The following is a 19,624-nucleotide window of genomic DNA, read 5'->3' on the forward strand; positions in this document are numbered from 1 at the left end:
CAAATAACAGCAGTAAACAGATCTAGTTGGTGAGCCTAAATATGGGTTAAGCAGCAACAACCCCTAGCTCTTTCTGGGGACACACTAAGGACGTTCCAGGTAAGAAGAGTCAGTATGGGACAGCTCTGGACTTACCCTAATACCTTGTTCGTGAGACATGTCCAAAATACCTACTAAGCCATCTGAAGTCATTTCACAACTCCAAGTTTTATATCATGTAGTAGCATAACTCCTAGTCTACAGGATAAAAAGATACTTATTAATTCCAACATCACAAACAAGACTTTTGTACAAGACATTTATTATTTCTTCAAACAAAATATCCATCTGAAATTGACAGAAATCAGGAACTTTACAATATATACAGCTGTTTTCCATAACTTACATATCAAATCTGTTTTGTTAAAACATTTTAATATCTTGTGCACTGAAAAAAAAAAAACTTAGGCAATTAGTAAAGTACTACTACTTTTGCAATGCAACAGTAATCATAGAATTAAATTTAATACTTTTCTTTCTTCTTTAACTCAATCAACAGACACTGAAGCATTGTCGAAGTGCTTCTTTTTCCTGTTTGACAAAAAGGTTTAACTAAGGCATGAAATGAAGTCGAAATAAACTTAAAGCATGCACAAAATCACACACTGATATCAGAACTTTTTTCTGCTCAAACTGTTCATATCCTGATATCCAAGTGAATTATAAGCCGTTTATAAAAAAATCTTGCCATGAGCAATGTAAACAGGAGATAAAGCAAAAAACATTTACAGCTCTTCTGATGTTGATACATTAAGTGCTTACATACTTGTATTGAATTGCTGTAAAAGCAAGTCAATTCAACAGTCAAACATTAAGCCTGAAAAAGCTACATAATGAAACAAATTACAATATTTAAAAAATTCTCTTAAATAAAAATAATTATTTTTAGATAATGTGTTCACCGCTGGTTCAAATTCCAATGTTGCATTAATTCTCGTTAAATATTTTAATTGTGTTTGTGAGGTTACGGGAAAGTAAGTCAAATACTTGCGTCACTGGATAATCTAAAACAGGTGTCTAAGAGATAACTTGCAGACTCTTGGAAATTTACAAAGCATTCAGTATGTAATAGATAATTTTCCTATTACATACTTCTTAAAAGCTATGGCAAGCAATGAAAATGAAGGTTACCACAAATCTGGTAATTGTTACTCACAAATTAAGTAAAACCAACTACTTTCCCACCTTAAAATAAAAAAGCACAAGTTTGCATAACTTTGTCTTTAAATTCCAGATAAATTATTTTAAACAGCAAATATATCAACAAATGTTTTTTTTTTTCTTGCTACACTATAAAAAGCACACTGTGCCAGTTATATAACAGTTTTAAAAAAATAAGACATCAACCCATCTACTTTGTGCAAATTCTATTGAAATTTTAGGGCTCGTCAATGCATCTATATTCACATTATACACTTTGCCATTTTTGTTTTATTTTCCTAAACCCTTACATGCATAAAACAAGGTAATTACTTTTCTTTTTTGAAAGAAAAATAAAACCAGTTCTTAAAGCTGTAAACTGTGTGTTGTTGCATCAAGTCATTACTAACACAAAAGAGAAAAAAATACTATTGAATAAACATGGAAATTAACTGATTTTTCTCTCGTACAGTGCAAGCGCCGAGAAAAACAGGGTGGTCCCCGGTTTTAAAAAATTTCTTCCAGTTTTATTTTTTATGCACACTTTTAACGTGCTTTTTCAGGTGACCAGTCTGAGTGAAGTTCTTGGGGCAGTGTGGGCAGGAATATGGTTTCTCCCCAGTGTGGGTATATCTGTGTCTCTTCAGGTTATTGTAATCTAAAAATCCTTTACCACAATATTGACACCAGTGTCTCTTTTCTCCATTGTGCCACCGCAAATGCACATTCAACTCCACTTTCCTTGTGAATCTCCTTTCACATATGTGGCATTGGAAAGGTTTCTCTCCGGTGTGGATCCGTATGTGAATTTCTACATCCCGTTTGGTGTAGAAGCCGTTGCCGCATACTTGGCAGATAAAAGGCCTTATCCTGCCATGGACCATTTGGATGTGTTTGCTTAGACCGAATCGATAAACAAAACCCTTCCCGCAATGTTGGCAGACGTGAATCCTGCCGTTGCGATGTACCCGATCGTGACGTTTAAAAGTCTTGGAGTCTGGGAAGTACTTCCCACAGAGTTTACAGGAGAAAGGCCGGTATATTTTATGGAGACTGACATGGCTCTCAAGTGCATTGCTGTTGCTAAAAACACGGCCACATTCTCCACACTGGTTCCTCAGCAGATGCCTGCCGATGACAGCCAATGGCTGTAAGGGTGACACAATAGGTGGTGCACTAAGGGGTATATCTGGAATTCTGTATTCTACCTTTAAAGGTGGCGGCCTTATTATATCAGTCATAGGTTTTTCATTGGGCGGAAGCGTAGGAGGATACCACACTTTAGCTCGCCACTTCTTCACAACCCCTGATGAAATCACTGGTAACTCCAGCTTTTTCTTTTTATAGCTACCTCTTTTCTTCCCAACTCTTCTCCTACCTTTAGCTGCATTGGTCAATTTTTTGGCACTTGCAACTTTATGGTTTGTTTTCCGACCACAATGGCCTTGAAGTTGTCTGGGTTTCTTAGGATTGGATTCTACAGTCATTGGGGGACTGGGATCATTTTTTGCCATTTTAAGACACTTTGGACTGGGGGATTCAGGTTCACTCTTAGTTATCTCAGTAATAGAACTGTCTGCAGTTACAATATACCTCCTAGGAGTTAAAGGACTGTATTCCCTTTTCATGGATTTTGTCTTGGGATTAGATTTAGGTGATGTAGAGCAACTCTGGGTGCTCGACATCTCAGGGCTTGAGCTGTTTTCATCTGTACTAGATTTTGTCTTTTCGGGACTAGAAGATACTTTGGTTAACCTCTTAGGACTCAGTGAACTGGATTTTGCACTTTTAGGTGTAGAATCATTTCCTGTTATTTTAAAACTTATAGAAGTGGGTCTCCTGGGACTGACAGAACTGGACCTTTTAATTAGTGAAATTGTATCATTTTCATTTGACGGGGACTTCTTTGGGCTCACAGAAGTTGATTTAGTTACATTTATGCTTGTACTTTCTTTTGGAGAGCTCAACTGCCTTGGACTTTCAGATATAGACTTCATAACACTATGTCTACCTGAGCAAGGTTTCTTAAAACCTACATTAGGTGATTCTTTTGTAGATCCTGACATTCTAGAAGTACCACTTAGTTCACCACCACCCTTGTGCAGCCCTAAACTCTGCATACAAGCAATCTTACTTGGAGAGACAATATAAAGAGCTGGAGCTGGTATTTTGGTTGAGCCTTGAACAATTAACCGTGGTTTCTTGTTGTTTTTGTTCTCAGTCTGCATTTCTTCTCCTGCAACCTGCTTTGTCGAACTTCTTTTTGCTTCCAAATGAGCCTGCAGATGACTACGTAGACGGGAAACAATGGATTTGGTTCCTCTGGCATTTGAAATTTCATTAATGTTGGACTGTAAAAAAGAAAATATGAATTTAGTACAACCCAAAAAGAAAATAGAAACACTTCACTATATTTATGCATTTGCATAGCTTACCTCATTTTCCAAAGGTGACACAGAGAGTTTGGCTAGAAACTGAGCTTTACTCATCTGAACATGAGGGTCAGATGTATCCTCCTGTGTTATGAAAGCACTTTCTTGTTCATCCTCCATGTCACTGCATAAAATGTCCTGTTCCAAATCAGGAGTTAGCCGATCTGCCTCAACTGAGACATGAGTATATGATGACTTTTCTTTGATGATACCCTTGGATACCAACGTTGAGATTAAGACAGATTCTTTGGTGGAAATAGACAACGGGAGTCGAGTTAATCTGACCACTGCTCTGAGTTTGCGCTCAGTAGTTTGGGTTAATGCCAGAGATACTGATGGTGGTACTCCATCAGCTGGAAATTCTGAACCTGAGTGTTCTTGAATGGAAGCTATTGTACTTTCAGCATTAGCGCTAATTTGTCCAGAAGAGTTGAGGTTGTCAGTTGTGCTGTGTAATTGTTTAGATGATGTTGCATGACCTGAATTAGATGAACTTGATTCTTGTAACTCAGACATCAAGTGTCTTGATGATTCTAGATGAACAGGAGCTACAAATTCCTTGTCATCCAGGCTTGCTGCAAGAGCACTCGTCTCAGGTTCTCTGGAGACTCCAGATGGCATCGCTTTTGAAACAATAGTGATTGTTTGAGGTGCCACATACTGATGATCTGTAAAGATGGTGCTTGACTGTAAAGACATGACAGGATCCTGTTTCCTGTAGACAACTTTAATAGTTTTTTTGGGAACTGAAGAAATGGGAGGCGTAGCTGCTGTAGATGATGGAGGTAGATAACTTTTGTTCAAAGTTGCTGGGTTAACTGAAGAATGTGGGGTTTGAGACCCTGCTTTGGCAATATCAGATGTAAGAGAAGGTCTTGGGAGAATAATTATTGTACGAGGTCCTTTATTGGGTGCTGGCCTATGGATCAGAGGAAGCGGAAGTGACTTTATCACAGTCTGAGTAGCAGACGCCGACGACAAAGAAGATGATGCAGTACAACTTGGAGGCAAATGTGACGGTTGTAACGGGACAACATTTTGACGGTCTACTACTTTCGATGAAGAGGTAGCTGTTAAATCGGCAGACGCAGATGATGTCGTAGTTGACATGAACAGAGTTTCAACAGGAGCCATCTGTTGCATTGTTGGAGTCTCAACTACTGCTTTGAAGGAACCCACAGAAGAAACAGAACTGGACGTGATCTGAGGCTGTGATACGACTTTTAATGGGAGATCATTTTTTTCCAAAGTTGACTGATTCATAGCTTCAACAAGCAGCAAGGCATCCTGAAGGCTAACCGAAGTCTGGCAAGCTTTGAACAAACCTGAAGATGCTTGTACTGGTACAGCCAATGAGGTGGTTGGCGTTTTATCTGCTGTCACGTCTTTTTCGACTTCTGGGCAATGCTCTTGCAATTCAAATGTGGGTTGCTCTCCAGCGGAAAAGCTGCAACTCAAAGATTCAACATCTATGATGTCGTCTTTCAAAGAAATATCTGCACTCTCTTTAATTGATGAACTCATGACAGATGAAGTCACCAATGGTGGCGAAGGACACGCCATCTCCTTTGTCTTTAAGTCCACCTGGTGTTTTGGATCTTTATCTGTTGAAGTAGGAAGAGCTTGTTTTTGCCTAGTTTTCTTTGGTGGGCGTCCTCTTTTGCGACCTGTTGAAGATTTGGGCTTGGAATTATCTTCCCTTCCAGGGACTTCTTTGTTTAATTCTTCACCTGCCATGTTTGTGTTTACTGATGCAGATTCTAAATGGGTTTGCTTATTATGTGTTGTTCCACTGTCCGTGTGAGGAACCATTTGTTTGCCCTCAGATGTTGCGAGTCCTTGTTTTGCCACTTCCACTATTTCCGACTCTTCCTTAATATCATCCCTCAGGGCATCTTTAAGTGAAATAACCAAGGAATGCTGCATGCCAGTGGACTGGCTGCGTGTTACCTGTGAACTTTCCGTTTCTAAACAGGGTAACTGTAAAACCATCGGGCTGTTCGTTTTCTGAGGTACTGTTATTTGGGCAGTTGAAGAATTGTTTACGTTTGGTCTTCCAATTGGAGCCCCACCAACAGAAGCCCCAAATGAACCTAGTTAACACAAAAATTATAAATGATTAAGAGAATTTAGATAAAATTATACAATATACTTAAAAATTAGAGTATATGGCATAAAAAAAATGCCATATATCACCCCCCACCTGATTCAAATTCTGGATCATCATCTTCTTGCTTGAACTGGGACTGCAGAGAAGAATGGCAGTGAGATCATTGCAGGAATTTAACAAATAATAAATTTTCCAAGAAAAATATGGGAATTATTTTAAGTACCAAGTTTAAAAACACACCTCTTCCTTGACAACTACAATCTCCATCTGAGAATTTCTGTCTCTATAACTGACATAGTTGTGCTCTTGTAAACTGTAGTTGTTCCAATTATAGTTGGATTGCTGACCGTGCCTTTCCAGATCTGTGCGCATTAATGGTTCACATTCCTCCACCAGAATTGTTCGGCAAGGAACAAGATCTGTAAACATGAATAAAAATGTCAAACACAATTTGACATGGTAGACTGAAGTTAATAGCAAAATTGGGAAAATTTTGAATAATAAAGTTAATATACATTGCTGCCTTTAGAATAACTTTTCCTTTTTTAGTATAATATAATTCAAAGCCCAAACTTGTTCATATTTTCTCACTAGAAATTCAACAATATATATTTTTAGGAGCTTGTCTGTGCAGAAGGTAACAAAGGATGCTTTCAATTATGAAGAAAAAAGATGTCCAAATCATGTTGCAAAAATATCTGCAACAGCTTACTGTAGTTTTGATTTGTTAATACAGTCAGGGGGCATGTAGGCCTACCAAGCATGCTGCTTTAGCGCTTTCCATTCATTGTTGTAGTCTTCAAAAAAAAGTGCTTAGTATATAGAACAGAAAAACAACTCATGTATTGCATAAGTTTTATTCTTACTCCAGTTAGCACATGACTAACTGGAGTAGCCCTAAAGAAACATGTAGTGAGTCATATCCCTACTCCACCATCCAAGATCGACAGCAAGAGCCTGACACATTTTTACGAGACTTTTAAAACATTTGTAACAAGTGAGAGAACGGTTTAGAAATAAGTAATGGAAAATAAATGACAAAGGAGAGGTATCAGAGTAAAGTAGCACCTCTTTAAAAGTCCCAGTATGGGAACAGAGGGCTCTCCAGCAGGAAAATAAAATTTTAAAGGAAAAACATAAGCAAAAATAAAAACAGCAGGTCCTTTACACTTAACCAGACAGTTGAAATATAGTGTGCATTTTAAGTATATCGTTTAAAAGTGTTTAGTTTTGACAGTAGGGTATGTTTCTCACTCTCATATAAAACGAGTTTGAAACTTTGTAGTTAAATACACAGTAACTATTTTTTTTTTTTTTAAAAACATACTTGTTACAACTGTTACCATCTCCTGACTGTAAATTTTGAGATAATCATAAAAGAAAATAAATTTTAAAAAATCTATCTACTGTGCCTCTTCCGAAGTGATTCTACGGCCATCTGTGGAAAATGCACAGCTCCTGGTTAGAAACAACCAATCAGAGACAGGAGGAGGGTCTTAGAACTTTCAATCACACTCATGTATGCCCTGCTCACAGCCTCTTCCGCACAACATGTAAGCTAATGGTGGAGAAACATTCTAACATTACGGGGAAACTTTTTACCTATCATCATCAGTGTCCATACTTTATAGCCTGTGCATTCACAGTGGGGAGTGGGAGCTGTGGGGAGCTTGCCTGGTGGCAACTACTGATTTACCACCAAGCACTGGTGTGTCTGGGTGAGAAGCGTTAATACCCAAACCTCTGCGACAAAGATGTACCAAGCCGTACTGCTGTAACCAATAGGAAAATTTACAAGCTTAATCATCATTTGACCTAAAGACGGGCAGCAGTGAGACAGTTTTAGGCAAAATATTGTAGAGCTAAACAAATTTACATGAAATTTCAAAATTTGCACAGAAACATACAGATATAATGCTAATGAACCTTTTTAGACAGTTTATTAGCAAGAAAAAAAAAGTTTATTTGGAGGTTAGTTACACTTAAACCAAACAAAAACACCAAATTATGCAGCACATGTCAATAATCAAACTACTATAACTACTTCGCACTTCCTTGCCATTTTTTTAATTAAAATATTTGCTGATCTGTGTTCAAAGTGATAACTTGGATGTTATCTAGTTACAGTGTTGACAGTTAATGGCAAAACACTGCATCTTTTTTTAGATTTTTTTGTATGATTGTAACATTTTCCTGATTACCAATATTCCTCACAGTGCATAGCAATGGCACATGTACGACAAACAACAGTCAGGTGCTGTCTAATCCAGTAATACAGTGATCCCCAACCTTTTTATTACCGCGGACCGGTCAAGACTTGGCAATTTTGCTTCGGCTGAGGGGCGTGGGTGAGGAGGAACCGTCAGATAATGCTTCTGCATGGTTTTTTTTTGGCCCCAATTTTTCTTTTACAACAATCTTACAACGTCCTGCAGTGTGTGTTGTGTTAGGTGGTGGTGTGTAAAATTGGGAATATTCAACATTGTCTTGGCCCGATTATCGAAGCCTCTGGGGTTTTCCCTGATTGGCAGCGAGAACGCAGCCTGTTGAATTTGACAGGTAGCCAATCAGAAAGCGCGGTGACGTAAGAACGGAGGGGAATCCCAAACAGTTGACAACTGAGAGTCCGGTGGACATCGGAGGTGATATGTGGAAATGTTTATTACTATATGTAAAGGTCATTTTTTATATATTTTCATTATATGTGGTTATGTTTATTCAGTTAAAAATGTTAGCTACGAAAAAATATAACTCACCTCCAAATCACAGTGCAGCAAATAGAACAGCTGCTTCCGTCATCTTTTATCAAATACCTTTTATTTTTGTTGCATCTTTTATCGCTTAAAATGAGTCCACAAACTATCAATACTGCGTCTATATCGTCATCCGTGTTTGATTATTCTAAATTCATGTATGGTATGTTGGGGGTTTTACTGGAAGTTTCCAAAGACGTCTGATCTGTTTCTTACTCATTTTGCTGCATGTGGGCTCAAAGTTGGCGTGCAAGACGTAATCGAAAGAATCCGGTTAAAGGATTTTCAAAATAAAAGATCCTCCAGACTCAAATAATACATAAAACGGAAATATTTAATATTTTTCATGGACCGGTACCGGTCTGCAGGTTGGGGACCACTGCAGTAATATATCAATGAGTGTCACACGACACAGTGAAAATTTTTAACAAATATGTATAAAAACATATTTAAAAAGTTACCTGCTGCAGGTTTAACATGAATATTTGTAAAACACTTAAGAGTTAAATGTTCTTAAGCACATTATTTTAAATTGAATTTAATTGTAATGTATTTGGAATCTTTTTCTGTTAAACGCGAAATTTTATAATTAACAAAAATATATAAATATAGATTTGAAAGACTGGAATTACATATATTTTTTCATTTCACAGCACAATCAAGTGACTGGTTTTGATGAGGGAATAACATACCATGACATAAAGCTAAATAACAATAATAATAATAATAGTACACCTTTTTAAGACCATAACTCGTACCCATGAAAAACAAAACAAAACAATGTGTGATTTAATGTTCTTTAAGTACTTTGATGACTTGCAGAGGAATAATCAAAAGGTATAATGTAATACAATTATTATAATTGTATTATATTTGAAGGTTTTATATACAACTCGCTTCATTTGAGTGTGGTTCTTATGCCAGTTTGGGCCAGTTAATAAAGGAGAAACCCTTTGCAGATAAATATTTGAGTCCCCTAACGCTTCCTTACTAACAGCCAATTTTAAGAAACTACTTTAATTAGTGGTTGTTACTGTGGGCACAAAACGTCCTCGAGGCGGGTAAGAAAACGGTACAAAACGTCCTGTACCAGACTGCTCCTTTGCTTTGACTTTAGTACTTAGATTCAGTCGGATACGAAACGAACAAAAATAAAGTTGGAAATTGAGAAACAACCAGCATCTAACATTGTATCCAACAACTTTTAAATTTGCCTTTGGCCCTTTAGTTAGTTCATCTCTTTACGCTCCAGACAAAAAAAAAAAAGAGAATGAGAGAAAATGTGAATGTGTAACGTAAGAGGAAATTTGTCATGTAATTAGTAAAAGTAGCCACATCTCCAGAAGACTGCTGCAAAATCCTTTTCGCTTTCACCTGTTCCTTACACCGAAAGACCACAGTACGGTTTCCCTCCTTTTATGCATCCCACCCTCCTGATAAGATTGGCATTACGCCGCGATTACGTAACGGTCGTGAGCTTAGGCTACCCAGCAAAATAACGTGGAAATTCTGCCGAGCCTTATTATAAAATCTAAACGACAAAGCAAAGTCAATAATAATAGCACTGCGTTATGCTTAGTGTAATAAAGATAACTACTCACCACACTGTATAGCTGTGTCGCATTTCTCGGAGGCATCGCCAGGTTCTGTAACAGAGTGACTTTCTCCCGTGTGAGAAACCGGTTTGCTTGTGGCAGTCTCATATTGGGAACATCTCGTTTTCAGGTCCTCGTTCTCCTTCTTGATCTTGGAAATTTCTTCCTTCAGCTCATCCACCATGTTTTCAAAAAGTTTCGTCGTCTCCGCGATGGCGCTCTTCAACATACTCTCCATGACGGAGGCATACTTCGACTGAAAATCGTCCGCCGACATCTTGATAAAAACCTATAGGCCCCTCCGTTTATGCCCAGGCGAGTTCAGCTGCGGAACGAAAGCATTAAAAACAGGGTATTAACGGCTGACCCAATATGGCTCCTTCACACGCACAGGACGCGGACTCTGCTTTGTGTGACGCACATCAAATGACGGTTGGAGTTGAGCTAATATCCGGTCGCGAACTCTTATCCTAATTTGTCATTTTAAATGATCTAAACCACCAGAATAAATTAAAACCAATATTAGCAGCAGATTACCTTTGAGTTTACATAAACCCCCGAAGCTACAGACGCGCCGTTCCGTGACGCACACAATGCCACAATGTGGCTAAAACGTGTCTACTTCCGCCTCGTCCTTCTTCTTCGGTGAATGAAAATAATCGCGTCTTCTGCCACCTACTGGACACCAGTGTGGGACCGTGAAAGACATCAGAATAACTAGATTTTTTTTTTATTTCAAAAGTTTTCCGAATGCTTATAAATTCCACGACAGCAACTCAATCAAGCCTATTAATACAAACACAACAAATTACAGATGGAAAAGCTTCAATAAAAGACATGTTTTTGACAAAAGTGATAAATAAATATTAAAATAATATGTGGACATGATTAGTTAAAACTAAACGTCAAACGTCAGAAATAAGTATTTATTTCTTTATTTGTTTGTTTGTTTATCTATTTATTTATCATTGTCAAATTTGAAACAACCCTTAAAAAAAACCATTGATTCCTATCAAGAGAATTATAAACCAAAGACGTTTGGGAAATTTTTTTTAACTTGCCCCAAAAATCTAGTCTTGAAGAGTTTCAAGTTAATCACAATAACTCTTTGGACTTTTCTGTTTAAAACGTGTGAACATGACCACACTAGTTTACAACACATTTACCAGGAAGTAATTTATCTGGCATATCACCCAGAGGGAAGAACATTTATGTTATATTTTCCGTTATAATAAAATGCATGGAAAGCAGAGAATAGTAAATATATTTTAAGGCTAGAATGAAAATTCGTAGTCGATCTAATTCGCACTCAACCAGTTGGGGGCGGTGATGCGCGCATTTATTTCTTCCCCTAGATAGAGAGACTGAAATTGGTCTCAATTCGGCAACCGTGTTTTTAAGCACAACAAGCCATAACTTATTGGGCTAATATTAGACATAGTGAACATCAAACAGGCCACCATGCTGGGGTCACGTGATCAGCTGGTTTCTCCCTCGGCCTGCTTGGTTGTGGGGAAGGCGGTCAAAGGTGGAACAGGGCTGTTTGAACTGAAGCAGCCTCTGCAGTAGGACGAACTGCTGGCAATTGTTTGCGCGTTTGTTGTTCTCTATCCTGCAGCTGAAGCGCCATTTGTCTGGAATGCAGACAGGAATGTTATGTTCAATATGTTTTTAAGAGTACTTTGCAAACCAAATGTCCTGTTAAGAAAGGTTTGATGTGGAGATTAATGTAACCCATTAAAGTGTTTCTGTTTTTTTTTACAGGATAATATGTATGCCTTTAAGCATATATTGTATGATACAGTAAATAAGTAAAAAGTTCCTGTTCAAAACTTTTATTACTCTCCAACCTTGTTGAGAAAAAGAGAAAAAACGAGTTAGTGGTTTTGGATGGATAATTCCGGACACAGTAATAAATAGGTAACTTTCAAATTAGTCCTGCGGTATTACCATTATCCCATCATGGATCCTTGGACAGGTTGTAGTTGATTGGCAAAAAAATCTCCCTCGTTTATTGAAATGAAGGAGATAATTAGTAATAAATGAGGTGGAAATATAAGTAGGAAGGACATATTCAGAGAATACAGATCTATACAGGTGCCTCTAAACTGATACATAACAAACTAGGTATGTCTTTTGTAATTTCAGATTTAAATATTATGAAAAATAAAATAATAGCAGATAAATTAATGGCAATTTAATTTTCCAGTGGATTGGAGAAGTTAGAGAAAAGACGGTTACGATTTTTTCAGACTCAAGTACCACATTAAGTATTCAAGGCAACATATTGGATGTAACTCACTGAGTTTTCAAATTAGTATGGGTCACTTCCCATATTGGAATCGTAATTTGTTGGCTGACAATTTTGCTAAAAGTGCTGCAAAAAAGAATACTATTGATTTGAATGTAAAACAAAAGTAAAAAAGAGTACAGTAAAATTGTACATGTATAGTAGTAATAGATAATCTGATCCATACTCCAAACTGGAAGGTGGCGGTATTGCACATTAAGTTGTTTGCCAGCCGCCATAAAATAGAAGAAGAAGCCGTATTTTTTTTTATTTTTTTTATTTTTTGAAGCAGGAAGTCAGGCTTCTGGGAAATACAACAGTTGCGATTATAACAGTACTATTAAGGGATAAGCTAGCTGTTAAGTTGTTAGGTAAACCTTTTCACCAATGTGTTGGTTGAACGTAGACTGTATAAAGAATGGAAAGGGTAAGAGATGTTTTAGATAATGGGTTTGCGGTAAACTAAAGTTAGTGTAAAAAGCTATGTGGCTAACAATTCACATTTACCCTGATAATTTATTTAGCTGTGCTTTACTGACATGGAAAGCAGCTGAACATTAAACCTATACGGCCATTTTGTGTGGCTTAATAAACTAATTTGTAGTAGTTTCCGCCCATTTTTACTTGGGTATCAGTAATTATTTGGCAGTGAGCTTTTTAAGTTTAATTTGGAATTTTCCTCTCGTTCAGCGTTAGAGCCACTATAAATTTTTAACACAGTCGCCACAATGACGGAGACGATTCAGTCTTTTCAGTCCCAGCTTTCGGGAGTGATGGAAACGGTGTTCAAGGCTGCCATCTATGAGATCACACGGCTGGTGGAGGAGAGCTTTGTAGAGGAAGTGCTGCGGTGTAGGGAGCAGGTAGAATCCCTGGAGAAGAGGCTGAAGTCGGCAGAGAGCCGCCGGAAAGATAGGCAAGACAACGGGAAGGAGATGTGTGTTGACTGCGGGAGAGCCAGAACGACTGGAGAAGACAAAAGCCTGACAGGTGGGTGATGTCTGATGTCCCTCTAAAACTACATCATCTTAGTTATTTTATCACTAGGTCAGATGCATCACGGTAAATAAACCCAACCAATCACCCCGCTGTAGTTTCTCACAAATTAGAAACGTTCACAGATGGAAAGCAATCTTCATAGATGCTCCAAAATCTCTAAAATAAGTGGTTATAGGATGTGCTAAATTGGCTGCTCCTTCATTGCCTTTCATTCAAACATGGGGATATTTTACCATCTCATTATTCCATTCTAATTTTTGGGGACCACGGTTTTATTCAAAATTGATTTTCGATTCAAAACAATTACTAATAATTATTTCTGCTTCAATCTATAGGTGTGCCAAGAATCCTCATCTTCTGCTTTGCAAGGCAGTATGATAAATGGAGACATTCAAGTGTCTTTTTCACATTATTAATTTTTAAATATTAATCCATCCTTAGATGGAATTGTCATAATTAATGCCACTTTGGTTGTTTTGGTTAAGGCACTGGCAACCTTACTTTTACTTACTCTTGGTGAAAATGTAGCACAGCTGTAGTTTTCAAGAAAAATACTTCAGGGATTCTGAATTGTTTTGCTTATTGGGGTATTTATGATTTATTGCTTACGCCTTATGGTACGCAATTAGCATAATGCATAGAACCATTTTGGTAATTGTCTCCAGTATTCTTTTCTTCATAATCTAGATATCATGAGTCAAATGTTTCTTCTTTTCTATCATCTCTGCTGTCATATACAGTATTTTAATTATCTTGTTCTTATTCATTTTTCTATTCTGTTACTTTTATCTTTACCTTAACAAAAAGCCTCAGTTATTAAAAAAAATTGTGAAGCCATTTTAGTATTTGTTTGGCTTGACCAGAGACATATTAGAATTTTAGGTTCCACAGCTCACAGCCAGATAAAACCCATAATACAGCAGAAAACTTTAAAAGATAAGTTTAGTAGAGCTATCCAGAACTAATGAAGAAAACATATTATCCAATTAACTTCGCTGAATTTAAGTGGATAAGGTCAGAACTCAAATTAAACTGAATTGGACCTAAAGAATCATAAAGATTCAGTTCTCTATATAAAAATATGCATCTCTTACTATTTCAACTGTTTACAATGCTATTTTTTCTAGTTAGTTGATTAGTTTGTCTGGTAAAAAAAAAAAAAAAAACCCTACAAAGTGAGGGATACCTCAGATGTTACTGTGTGGTAACTAACAAAACATAATGCAGAGATGCAAACCCTGATGCAAAATATTAAAAAACCTCCTAACTTCATAATTGATTTAAAGGTGTTTTAAGATCATAAGATCATTCTAAAATTAATAATCAAAGCTATTTGACCCTTTGCGCATTGAGTGAGGTGTATTTTTTCTGTCTTCTAAACAGACAAAAGCTTGAAGCAGGAGAGAGTGACACAAGAAGAGGCACAGAGTTACCAAGGCACTGTTGGAAAGAGACTAAGTAAAAACGCTGAAAAGGCTACGCAAGAGACGAGCAGTGCGGCACAGGTGGGTGTTTTTTAAGAACTCACACTGTTGTGTTATGTCTGCACAGTTTTTCTGTGCTTGTGAGCTGATAAATTTGGCATTAATCAGACTTATTACAGTACGCAGAACTGTTCTTTGATAAGTATTAGTGATCCAAATTTAAGCATGAATAATCGTAAACGGGCTTTCAGGATGCTTACATAAAAACTTAAATGGCTAATTTAAAGAGATTTGTTTTTTTCCAAGGTAGAGCCATCTTCCGTAGCTCCAATTAGGCAAGAGGCAAACTGCACTGGGTCAAGTAGACCCGGTACTTTGTTATTTAAAACCATCCCAGGTGTTAAAGAACAAAATTTTATTCAAAATACTTCACTAATTGTGGTGTTAAAGCAGCTGATCTAAATTCATTCAGTTCAGCAGATAAGTTGTTCTTTGCTACAGGTGCAAGTTATATTCTTACGCAGTAGAAAAAAAAAACTTCTCTGGGTGAGAGATGAGTTAATGTCTTTCAAAGCTTCACAAAGTTGAACTGCATATGTGAATCCTAAAACCCTCATAAATGTCCACAATCCCTTTGTTTTTATTTGGATGTTAGAGTTCAGATTGGAATCCTCACACCAGACTGCTAGACATTGCTTTGTCCCCCTTTGAGTTGACTTATCTTCACATGGTGATCACACTTAGCACTGCTGGTTACAGATGTTAGCTGGCTCTTACTAGTCTGACAGTCTTTGTGCTGTTTGTCCAAGAGTCCTGAACTTACATTGGACCTCATTTATCTAGAACTGCATAGATTTGGGATTTTTATTCATGATTTTGTCTACACACTAATCTGTCTCATAAGAAAAGGGCTAGTTTATCTTCAGGTAGTCCAGGACTCTACACGGAAACTCCCGACATGATCGAATAGAGCTTTAGCTACAGTTTAATTTCAGAATTTATTGTAAAATCTTTGGTTTTATCCTTCAGTTCTTTCCATGGACTACCTTCTTCTTGTATTGCTAATGTAATTCAGGCTTGGACCTTTTATTACAGTCTGTTGTTGTCCAATCAGAGCTTTTTAACTTTCCCTTGCAGCCACTTGGACACTGTTGTTTCCAAACAGTAGCATCCAGGCTGGAATGCACCGTCTTCATCTGTAAAGACGACTGGAAACTGGACTGGAAATTTTTAAAAAGCAGCTGAAGATATTTTTTCAAAGATAGTTTTTGTTAGGTTTAGGCTTGTATGACTGGTTTGTGTTTGTTGTATGCCATTTCATATTTTTCTGAACGCAACAAACTTGCGTAGGAATGTAGCTTTGAGAGCAGTAATAATCGCAAGTCATGTCCCTTGTGGGATTGTATAAAATGGTGAGTATAGTAGCAAATCCTAGAGTTTGAACAATAGGTGTTGATAATTCAGACAGCTGGAAACCATTATTTACATATCCACAGCTAATTTTCAGCAGCTCCCCAGCTCTTGAACCAAGTTTAGCATAGCCTTGACGGGTGATTTAAAGTTTGTTTATTTCAACATCTCCCATCACCACAGATGCAATGGATCTTCTGGATCGCTATGAAAACTAAAGAGACGCATACAGATATATCTACATAAATTAATATGAGGTTATGCCACAAATAAAACGCAAGCAAAATGACCTTGCTGCATTAGCCAGTGGAATAAAACATTAAATCTCGCTGACAGTAGTTATTTTCCAGGTGTCCATATTAGATCTAATTATTGCTGGCTTTCATAAGGGTCACCCCACTTGATTACATTATCCTATCAGGTACAGAAACACATATTGGAACCCACAAAATCAAACTGTTAAAAGAATCAGAATTCAAATAGATGGACATCTATAAATAACCAGCACAGCCTAAATGCATTTTAGATAGTTTACAACCTGATGCTACTTTATCATTGATAGAACAAAAGATTTTAGACAGATTTTAAAGTGACAATATCACACCATAAGATTAATAATGCACAAAAGACACTTGATGTCTTAAATGTAGTTTGTCCTACCAAATGTTAGGCTAGAAATTATGTCACACACTTTCTTGGGCGTGTACAACAGATATGCTGTAGCTCACCTGGGAATCAGCCTTTAATGTAAGACTTCTAATTTCCAAAAAAGGCTGTTGTGTTTTATACTCAAATTAATCAAGATGAAACTAAATTGCATCAGATCCTGCTTTAGAATTAGAATGATATAAAACATTAATTGTAGCTACTTTTTAGGTAATTGTCTTAGTCACATTCTTTATTGAAATGTTGCTTCCCACTATTTAATCCCTATTATCACTCATAACAATCTACATATGCAGCATTCAGATTCCAATATTATTTATGAATGCAACTGAAATGTCAATATGGGTGTGATGTGTGTATTTGGTTTGGGGATTCATGCTTGTGTATTGGGGAGCAGGTTTGGTACATCTACCTATTGCAGTCATAATGCAGTCAGATTTGTATTATGATTTGAGAAATAAGTTAATTTACTGGACAATTAAGTCTCATTCTAGCAGCTGTTTATACAGAGTCTTGCTGTCAGAAGAGTCGTTGGATTCAGGACCCACAAAATATGATATTAACTTCTTCTTTCAAGGCTGATTCAGAGCAGCAGAAAAATTCAAAAATGGTTTTAGACTTGCAATAATGATAATAATCATAAAGAAATGATTATTTAGAGAGATTTTGTTTTTGTAAATTGCAGTGAATATATGGAGATGCGTACACAAGTGCTCTCTTGACCTGGACAGCTGTTGGGGGCATCGCCAAACAAAAATATACTGATTTCCTTAGTTGTTTCTGTCATAATCAAAGTCGTAAATAAATAAAAAAAACAATATAAATTATTATTCATTAAAATACACACATTTTATTACATCAGTAAAAAGAGTTGACGTTGAACCATTTTGAAACAATGGCAAATTTCTGAATCTCACTCGTCAAACAACCCAAATAGAGATATCCTTCAAGACTCCAGCCACTGATAAAAAAATGAAAAATACCCTAAATGCAACCTTTTGTATTCTTGCTTATCTTTCAGGGTGCAGGTGTACAACAGGATACATGTGAGAGACAACTCAAAGAAGAAACTCCTCAGAGCATCCAGCCAGAAAACGAGGAATCCCACGGGTGGAGAGTCAGCAAAGAAGGTGAGTTTCTATGCAAGTTGGTGATGAAAACAGTACTTATTTATGAAAAGACTACAAAGTACAGAGAAAAACATGTCTTGCAATCTTTGTGTTAGAAAATTTAATATGATCCACATTGGAAGCTAACTGCATTATTCATATGCTAGGTGTGTTATTGTGACTAGCTTGACAGTTTGTTTATATTATTTCAGAGACAAGTCTACCAGGACCAAGTAAGCATTTCAGTGAGCAGAATAGCCCAGCTTGCCATGTGAACTGGGAACCTGGCTTTGACCAGAGACCGGAGTTGAGCCAAGACAGACAATCGGAGGTCCTCTCTGAATCAAATTTCCAGAACAGGTATGTCTTGAATGACTTGGGTAGCTTTGGCAAACCTGGATATGGAGAGATGGATAACTATGATGGGCTACAGGGTTCTCCAACCCGTCTACCTGACGGCCTTAGTTATATGGATCAATTTAACGAGAATAGGAAAAACCCTGAAGGAGCTGAGCACCAGTGTTACACAGCAGGGTCTCCACAGAATAGAGGAACTGAGGAGAGCTCCCCTGTTAGGACTAACAGTGATGTGAGCGGGGAATTTAGCGGGTTGCTTATTGATGAGGAAGGATATCTGCAGGAGCCAAATATCAGATACTCCGATCAGATATCTGGTGATTTGGGCAGCAGAATGAGCTTTCGAGGACAGGAAGTTCAGTTCCCCAATGCGTCATATGAATCCTCGGCTTCATACAATGACACTTTAAACTTGCAACCAAGATTAAGTCATCAAAATTCAGAAAATGAAGCAAGGAGCAGCACCCACAACCATTGTTTTACTACGTTACCTAATTCAGTTACTTTTAAGCCTCACAAACAGTCCCATAAAGGTACAGGACAAGGATCCTCATACATCTGCAACCAGTGTGGGAAGACCTTCACTCAAGCCTGTAATCTGAAAGTCCATCAGAGGATCCACTTAGGGCAGGGCCTCCATCTGTGCAGCCACTGTGGAAAAGGATTCCCATCCTTTGCCAACTTAAAAACTCACAAATGTGGTCAAACAGGCAACAAACCTTATTGCTGCGCTGTTTGTGGGAACAAGTTTAGCCGCCTTTGGAACCTGAAGCTGCACCAAAGGATTCACACGCAGGAAAAACCTCACCAGTGCAGCATGTGTGATAAGAGCTTCACTAGGGCAGACATCCTGAAAGTGCACCAGCGCACCCACACAGGGGAAAGACCATACTGCTGCGCCATTTGCGGCCACAGCTTCAAACGCCTGGACCACCTCAAGTCACATCAGCGCAAACATGTGACAAACCTATAGGACTAAAGCAAGCGAGTTTGGGTTTAATGGTGCTCTCTTTCTTTCAGTCTGGTAATCTACAAATGAATGTTTGCACTGCTAAGTTTCAAACTCTTTAGTTGTCGGTTGCATTTATTTAATGTAATTATTTAAATATGTTTTATTATGAAAATAAATGACAAACTGTAATATTTTTCACGTTTAAATTGATGTCTTCAACTTAACACCTGCACACTTTGTATATTTAATTAACTGTATTTGATTCGAATGTATTCAGTGTGAATTCTCAACGGCATAAAAAATAAAACTGGCTTTGGATGTCATTACTTGGTTATTTTCTTCTTGCTT

At 37.4% G+C, this 19,624-nt stretch overlaps 2 protein-coding genes across 2 annotated transcripts; one reads left to right on the forward strand and one right to left on the reverse strand.

The window, feature by feature from the left end:
• Positions 1–284: 284 nt before the first annotated feature.
• Positions 285–10,695, reverse strand: LOC102225017 (serine-rich adhesin for platelets-like). The gene is made up of 6 exons (XM_023334008.1): positions 10,607–10,695; positions 10,076–10,394; positions 5,962–6,140; positions 5,815–5,857; positions 3,615–5,704; positions 285–3,530 (listed from the first exon to the last, which is right to left on the reverse strand). The coding sequence occupies exons 2-6, from the start codon at positions 10,344–10,346 to the stop codon at positions 1,707–1,709; spliced, it is 4,407 nt and encodes a 1,468-aa protein (XP_023189776.1). The 5' UTR covers positions 10,347–10,394; positions 10,607–10,695; the 3' UTR covers positions 285–1,706.
• A 1,908-nt stretch (positions 10,696–12,603) lies between these two features.
• On the forward strand, positions 12,604–19,599 carry LOC102224747 (zinc finger and SCAN domain-containing protein 2-like). The gene is made up of 4 exons (XM_005803055.3): positions 12,604–13,349; positions 14,742–14,863; positions 17,880–17,988; positions 18,180–19,599. Exons 1-4 carry the CDS (start codon positions 13,088–13,090, stop codon positions 19,295–19,297), a joined length of 1,611 nt encoding a protein of 536 aa, XP_005803112.1. The 5' UTR covers positions 12,604–13,087; the 3' UTR covers positions 19,298–19,599.
• The last annotated feature ends 25 nt before the right edge of the window (positions 19,600–19,624 follow it).

The sequence above is a fragment of the Xiphophorus maculatus genome, chromosome 5, assembly GCF_002775205.1.
Source record: "Xiphophorus maculatus strain JP 163 A chromosome 5, X_maculatus-5.0-male, whole genome shotgun sequence".
Lineage (NCBI taxonomy): Eukaryota > Metazoa > Chordata > Actinopteri > Cyprinodontiformes > Poeciliidae > Xiphophorus > Xiphophorus maculatus.